At 44.2% G+C, this 7,924-nt stretch overlaps 2 protein-coding genes across 2 annotated transcripts in view; one reads left to right on the top strand and one right to left on the bottom strand.

Moving 5' to 3' along the window:
* Positions 1–8: 8 nt before the first annotated feature.
* PSMB3 (proteasome (prosome, macropain) subunit, beta type, 3) lies at positions 9–2,183 on the top strand (the record flags this gene model as incomplete). Its single annotated transcript, XM_009882361.1, has 5 exons — positions 9–34; positions 420–527; positions 889–1,066; positions 1,329–1,423; positions 2,063–2,183. Coding segments are annotated over 5 exons (456 nt in total), but the record flags the coding sequence as incomplete, so codon positions are not given.
* A 5,237-nt stretch (positions 2,184–7,420) lies between these two features.
* PIP4K2B (phosphatidylinositol-5-phosphate 4-kinase, type II, beta) overlaps positions 7,421–7,924 on the bottom strand; it is a 10,571-nt gene continuing 10,067 nt past the window's right edge. The window contains exon 9 of the mRNA XM_009882245.1: positions 7,421–7,501. Within this exon, the coding sequence (XP_009880547.1) occupies positions 7,421–7,501 (81 nt within the window). The remainder of the gene's footprint in view (positions 7,502–7,924) is intronic.

The raw sequence follows: 7,924 nt of genomic DNA, 5'->3' as shown, positions 1-7,924 counted from the left end.
GATTGGCAGGACTGGCCACGGACGTGCAGACGGTGTAAGTGAGACTCCTGCCCGCCCATTCCCATACTGAGCCTGTAAGAGCCATATTTACAATAAATAAGAAGTGGCAGTTCACGCTGAGCAAAAATGTCTTTGCTTATTCATGAGGGGGGATATAATAGCTGGGTGCCAGCACTCCTTTGCTTGGTCTCCTTTCGCTGGGAGTTTTTAAATAAAACTGCATGTTATTTAAAATGGCATCACTACTAAGACTTAATAACTTAAGGTATAAAAGGAGCTACATCTGGAATACCTACCTGCCTCAGGCATACGTCAGGAGCTGCTCTCTGTCAGCGTGCAGTAGAACAGTTCAGAGTTGGGTGAAGATGAAAGAAAAAGGAACCTGCTTCTGCTTTAATACTGATTCTCATCTCTTGCAGTGCCCAGAGACTGAAGTTCAGACTGAATCTCTACGAGCTGAAGGAAGGCAGGCAGATCAAACCTCAGACTTTTATGAGCATGGTTTCCAATCTGCTCTATGAGAGACGGTAACTGTCAAACAACAGTCACTGTTTGTGTGTCAGTGAAGGCTGTGGTTGTTGGGGCTGATCTGATTCGAGAGGTGGAAGGCTGAGGAGGGCTCCTGTAATGACTACTTGTGGTATGGCAAAAGGAAACTTCAACCTAGCAGCAATGTTATCTTCAACCTCCTTGCAAAAGAATATTGAGTATTGTTAAAATAATCCTGTAGCAGTACAAGTTTGCTCTGTTTGCCGTGCTAAAACCACTGCAGGGTGCTTCTAGGTTGACCTGAAAGGTCCCCCACCAAAAGCATCTGTGGGATGTTTTCCTCGTATGGATGTTTACATGGGCTGTGGAACTGTGTCTATGCCATGTTGTTCTTCACAGGTTCGGACCTTACTACACAGAACCAGTCATAGCCGGGCTGGACCCCATAACACATGAACCTTTCATCTGCTCTCTAGACCTGATCGGTTGCCCGATGATAACCGATGACTTTGTGGTCAGCGGCACCTGCTCCGAGCAGATGTACGGCATGTGCGAGTCCCTCTGGGAGCCTGACATGGTGAGTGAGGTGGCCAGGCTCAGCTCCGATTTTTGGTTTCAGCCTCCTCCTGTTAACTGGAGAACCTGAGATGCGCAGGTCGGATGAAAAGCTGTGTCCTTTGGTACTTCCCGAAGCAGCTCAGGAGAACAAAAAGGCTGTAGCTTATAGCAGCCCGCAGGGAAAATCTTGTGGTGTCTTGGATGATACTTTGGGGTTTGAACAAAATCTGATGACTCAACATTCAATTTTTACACCAACTGAAATAGCTTCTGTTCCTCAGGAACCCGATCACCTCTTCGAAACAATCTCGCAGGCCATGTTGAATGCAGTGGACAGAGATGCCATATCTGGAATGGGCGTGGTAGTACACATAATGTAAGTGCTGCTCTCTTCCCCTACAAAACAGAGGTAGAATTTAATAAGCTGTGTGTTAAAGTCAGTTAAGGCATTGGTTTGCAGGGTGTCCCTAATCCTGCTCCCTTCCAGCAGCATCCTTAGCATTTTTTTGCCCATTCTAAGCGTATTGTTTCTCATGGCTGCTCTCTGCAGTTCGTGGCTGTTGCTGGAGCTGCAGGAGCCATGGGAAATTAATGCCCGAGTTAGATTCTTGCTGCATGGATTCCGTAGCTGTGTTGCCATCAGTATTTAGGAGCGTGACTGGGTAGCACTGTCTGAGAGGATGCTCTTTGCCCCAGCTGGATATCCAGCTAACACTGGACACCAACTTCCAGACTGCAATCATGCTGACTTCTGAAGCAGTTTATTTTGCTCGTGGTGCCATTTCCCTGCGGCATCCCAGGCGCTGCTGCTCACTGAACCTCCAGGAGCTCCCCTGGGGTGAAGCGGCAGGAAGACGGGGTTTACCCTGCTGTAACGGCCACCTTCAATTTCAGATGATCCTGCCTGCACTAGCAAACAACGTACCTATGCACCCCGCAACTTCCTAATGAAGGGACTATCTGTATGGAGGTATTAAATGCGGATTTACTAGTAGTCTTCTCTTTCCCCCTCTAGTGAAAAAGACAAGATCACCACCAGGACCCTGAAAGCTCGCATGGACTAGCCCAGCACATCTGCTCCTGTGTCTCACTCCCCAGTCTGCTCGGAACTTTTTTAAATAAAACTCTATTGTAGTCAACTTTCCTTTTCTTGAGTCTGAACACTAGCATTAAGTTCACATCTCTAAAGCTATCAGAAGGAGCTTGGGATTTACACGGTAGCAGAGCTTACCCTTCTCTCTGAGCCACCCATACTCCTCTCCCTCTCTACACCCATATATGTGTGTTGTGCCCCAGCCAGTCAGCAGCATCTCTTTCAGACAGTACAACAGTATTAGCTTTTCCCGTCAAATCTAATTTATTCTCATATCCAGAACTTGGTAAAATCAGTTCTTACTTAAAAACCCCATTTTACAGGCACGTATACAGACTTTTCCAGTTGTGGTTAATCTAGGACTTAAAACGACCACATACCTTGTGGAGTAACGGCGGATCATTAGGACGCTTTAAAGAGGACAGCAGTAAGGAACAGATGTACACAAAGTTTTAATTTTATTTTTCTCTGGTTGGAGACTCATCTTGTAACATGCATGCATTTCAAAACAGTAACAGTGTCTCAAACTGCTCCTAGCAAACAGACAAGCACAGAGGACTTAAAATTCCTATTTAAAAAACAGCAGTGAAAAAACCTAGAATGCCTTTTTTTTTTTTTTTTTTTTTTTTAGTTTTAGATTAAACTTAATTTATTCACATTTTTCAGTTGCACTGATTAGCCCTGCCCACCCTTGTGGCCTGTGTGTAATACGCTCACTTGACATGACTCAATCCAGCTGCATTTAGCATTGTGCAGCTGAACAAAGACCAGCACAACCTCTGCGTGGTGAAAACTGAAACCGCTAAAAATGATGGATGACCAGCAGTTGGTTCCCCGAGCTTTGCCATCGCTATTACACAAGATACTCATCTCAAAGAGCAAGGAAAATCAGTAGTGGCTAATACGGATACTGGAGAATGGCTCTGCAGAAGTAGGGGAAGTTGATGGGCAAACCTGAAACGGGGCATTAAGACACAGACGGGGAGAGGACAGCTCTTTTGTTTTTGGAGCTATTTTAAGGACGATCTGTCTCAGATCAGTTATGCAGTGTTGCAAACCAAGTTTAGGACGTACACGCTGACTTCTGAAAGGTTTGTACCACCTTGAGGTTAAACACTTTGACCTCTGCGCAGCTTGAAGGGAGGCGTCTATAGAGACTGCATAGTAGTCACAGGACTGGGAGGCATCCATCCGTCGGGGCTGAGCCACAACCCTGCCCAACGCGGCCCGCAACTACAACGCAACCTTGCTTTGTGCCCTTCTTGGGATAGGAGGCAAGTCCCCAGCTGACATCCCCACCGAAGGTGGCTGTGGCAGCGCTCTGGAGGGGAAAGCAGGAGTTTCCTCCCAGAAAAGGAAATAAGACTCAAGTGTTTTAGTTCTTGCCGATTATCGTAATCCAATTCAGAACAAGGATTCTCGGATGTGGGAGTACAGCCTCATTTATGCAGGAAATCTGGAGTCACCTACTACCCCAGAAGTTCTCCCCGTGATGAATTTCACGATCATGGTTTTTATAATCAAAACCAGGTCAATCAGAGGCATGTACGAGACCGGAGGGAAAGATCCCACCGCTCCTTGCTGTGAGAAGGGAACTCCTGCTGACTTTCTTCTTACACACAGCAAACACCAGCCCTTCTTCCTGGCGCCCACACCAAAGCTGACACAAAGGGCGGGTGCTGCCTGGTACCTCCAGAACACGCGAGTCCTACTAAAGGGTGACCCAACATGTTCTCGAGTGTTTCTTATTGCACTACTGGGGCAGAGCGGCACCCAAACTGTGACTCCGCACTCCGCCTTCCCTCTCCCACTCTTATTTACGCTGCGGGAGCTAGCTCAACGGGGGAGATACAAGTTCTAGGTTCAAAACAGTTTTTAGTTCTTAAATTTGGACAGATCAGGCCCGCGCTCAGAAAGAGAGAGACCCTCGGTACAGGCAGGAATACAGATCCCGCAGCTCGCTTCTCACACAAACTCACCCTGCCGTCGGGCACTGGAGAGAGACACTGCACACTAAGTTTCTTTTTCTTTTTGAAACTCCAGTTGAGCAAAGAATTGCACTGCAATTTCTTGAAAACTCCTGTACTCTGACCAGGATCTGAGTGATCCGCCTACCTACTGCAACTCTCTCAGCCGAGGGGGGTTCTCAGTCAAATGCACTTCAGTGTAAAGTGTTCCGCAGGGTACATGCTACAGACAGAAATATCTACATTCAGCAAACTAGAACTAAATTCACACCAGAAACAGACAACAAACTAGCACAAGCAGTTGTAGAACCAGAATCGAAAGGGCTGGGTTTTGCTTTTAAATACTTGAGTTAAAAAAGTGACCTAAAACAAGATTAAAAAAAAAAATCAAAATAAAACAACAAAAACAAAAGAAAAAGTCCCTTTTAAAAACAAATCAAATATTTGCAGCTTCACTTCTTATTCTGGTAATAAAAATACTGTCTAGAAACAAAAATTAGCATTTTTAACATAATGCTACCTTTCAAAATGTAAACAATATACAAAATGCTTATGTTAAACAAAGTTACATACCTGGGTAATACATCATTAAGAGAGAAAATTGCATTTAATTACTTTAATACACACAGTATGGCAACTTGACAGAAGTGGCAGAATTGGGGAAGTGCTAAAGTGATTAGAGTTTATGGGGCTTTTCGTATCACTTGAGCCAGAGACAGCCAATTTAATTCTAGCAGGAGTTTCTTTGGAGTGGAATAAGAAAATACAGTTAACTGCTCTTAAGCCCTTAGTATCATGACTTCTGTAAAGACTGCTGCAGGAACTAACTGCATTTTATTTTCATTCCTGTTCACAAACTTCAGGTAACGAGGCTGTTGCTCCTAGCTAAGCAAGCTTCATTCTTCTACTTTCTTTGGGTTGTTTGTTTTGTAGTGTCTCATTGCAGGATGTCTGCAGTTCACTAATTTCCTTCTCTCTTCCTCCCCCCTTTTTCTCATCTTTTTTTTTTTTTTTTTTTAATACACAATTTAAAGATAAACAGTTTAAAAGGTACAAGCTAGTTTCCCAAAAGGAGAATGGCAAACTTACCAGGTCAAAGTTGCAGGTTCAATGCAGATTTTTAAAACTGTCAAGAATAAAAAGTGATCGGTGTTTAATTTCTAATTGACAGTAAACTTAACTGCTTATTAAGAGAAAAGCAACCAATATAATGCCCACAAAACTAAGCTGATGATACCCTCTAAGTCCTCCCTTTTTTAAAGTATTCTCATAGCTGCATTTGTTTCGTGGCTTTTCCAGCTACACACTTAAGACATGAGACTCCTCGGCCTCCCAGACAACGGTGTGTTAGCCCCCACATCACACAGAATAGGGATTGGACTACAGTGGCAGAAGAAATCTGTCCCACGTCGAAGGGAATGACCCATGAATGAATACAAAGATTCATATCCCATTATGACCCCTAATAGTAATTTTTGATTTCTTAAAGACTCTATTTACAGTGCACTCATATGGGCTGAAACGTTAGCCCCCCTTTGTCCCCTTCAAAGTTGAGACCTGTGGGATTCACATCACGAATGTGGGTATGAACATAAAAAAAACCCCAAGCCCACATTCAGAGTCCAGACCAGAGCTAGCGTTAGTCTAGGGAAATTACCAGGATGTGATGAGCACCAGTTATCTCTCAAAAGGACCAAATTCCACACAGCAAACTGTAGCACGCGTTACAGCACAGGACAGACATTCGAAACAGCTTATTCCCGAAACAAAGGCATATGTGAAAACAGTTTCAAGGCAGATAAGCAACATGTTTCAACTGCAAGAGGTTTGTTCGAAACGCTAAATCCTGCTCAGAAAGAAAAAGAAAATTAAAAAAAGAACCGAAAGATCAGTAACTGTTGTGCAGCAGAGCTAACAAAACCCAAAGCAAGTCTGACAAGCTTGGCTGTGAAAAATATTACAAGCATTCTGGAGACAAAACAGGACATTATTCAGTCACGCAAATCAGTTCCAATTCCTTAGGGGGGGGAAATAATCTGGCGCAAGTGTTCAAACATTTCCACTCCTTGACTGTCGCTCTAGAGAGGGGTATGGAGCAGAGAAGAGTAAAAAGAATCACAGCTCAAGTCCTGAGTCCTCTTGAGCAGTGGAACTTGCTCCACAGTCACAGCTCCCAGCACTCCCCACCGGTAGCGAGTCCAATTCCTTCGTGTGCAAGTCACATTGCCATTTAAAAAATAAACCAACTAACCAAAGAACCTCTGTCAGGAAACAAATTCAAGTACCTGTTGCAGATTGGGCAAGTAAGGAAGACTGAACATTAGCTAGATTAACACTGGCAGAACTGCGATGTGAAGCTGTAATCTAAGAGACACGGCAATTCCTGACTGAGGTGCAACAGGGAAACGTTCCAGATAGTCAAATACTATCTCATATCTACAGGTACAAAACACTCTTTTGTTGTTTGTTTGTTTTTTTTTTTTCTCTTTTCTTTTATGAAATCTTCATAGCTGGCCAATTTAAAGCACAATGGGTCCGAGCACATTATTATCTGAGGTTGTTCAATGCCTCTACTACTTCTCACACTTTTTTTAGGTTCTAGGAGTTACACCTTTTTAAGCGATCATCTTTGGTAGATGTTCATTTCCCTCGTCTTTCTTGTAAATCAAGTGCAGTTACAAAAAAAGTTTTTGTTACTTAAATTAACCAAAAAATATAAAGTGTCCCAGTCTGAATTTACCTAAAGTTCAGCAACTCCTCCTTATCAGAGTAATATTTTCCATCCTTGAAATGGTGAGCTATTTTTCCTTCCAATTCCTACCAAGAGGGAAATAAAAGGGCTTGTATGTGTTTCTGGTAAAGACAGTCCAATAAAAAAAAAAGTAGTAGTTTGTGGAATCAGGCACTGCTTCACTCCCACTGAACGTGATCTAGAGCAACCTCTTTTATACAGTGCCACATATCATATCCCTATGGGATTCTCTTGATCAGAGAGGAGAAAACGTCATTAGAAAGAGCAGTGCTGAAACAATGCACTTTTCTTGTTTTAAAAAGCCCTCAAAATCTATGTCTGGGCACTTCTGTAACATAAAAACCCACTTTTCCACCTGGGTCAAGTGGACTGTTGGAGGGTGCACCTAGAATTAGTTTTCTCTTAAGTCACACAGTGCCACACACACACTCTCTTGCGCGCACACACACACACACGCACACCCCACATGCTGCTACAGTGTCTGTTTTAGTGTCACAGGCTGCATTCTCTGTTTGGAAGTAGCCCCTCTTCTCTTCATTTCTCGCTGAAGGCTGAAGACGACTATGTCAGGATATTGGAGATAAATTCATTGAAGCGTTTAGAGTACTGCTCTGGGTTCACGGTGGAGATCTCTGCCCCAGCCTGCAAGGCAGAGAGGAGAGACAAGTCACAACACGCTTCTCAACGGGCAGACCCTGCAGCACTGCAAAGGGTGGAGGAGGGAGGACAGCAGGGAGCGACCATGTCGGCACAGCCTGTCTCTGCTGGGCAAGACTCGGAACAACTTGAAAGTTCTAGGGAAAAACAACATCTGGAGAGGTCTAGAGAGATCCCCAAAGAAACTGATTTTAGCTCCAGCTGGATCTTCTGCAGACCACTGACTCAAAGCATTGGAGTTGTTCCTTCACGGTTTAGAGGAGATTTGGAAGGAGCATGAAAAACTATGTCTTGCTAACCTGGGCTTTTTTCAAGCCCTTTTGGGAAGTTCAGGATTGCTGCCAGGGAACAGGACTTGGCCCCAGGAAGGGGGCAGGGCAGTACGTCTCCCTGCAGGCACTCCATTCC

Source organism: Charadrius vociferus, unplaced genomic scaffold (assembly GCF_000708025.1).
Source record: "Charadrius vociferus isolate BGI_N301 unplaced genomic scaffold, ASM70802v2 scaffold1070, whole genome shotgun sequence".
Classification (NCBI taxonomy): domain Eukaryota; kingdom Metazoa; phylum Chordata; class Aves; order Charadriiformes; family Charadriidae; genus Charadrius; species Charadrius vociferus.
The sequence above is the reverse complement of the archived record's forward strand: the minus strand, read 5'-3'. Positions and strand labels throughout refer to the sequence as shown.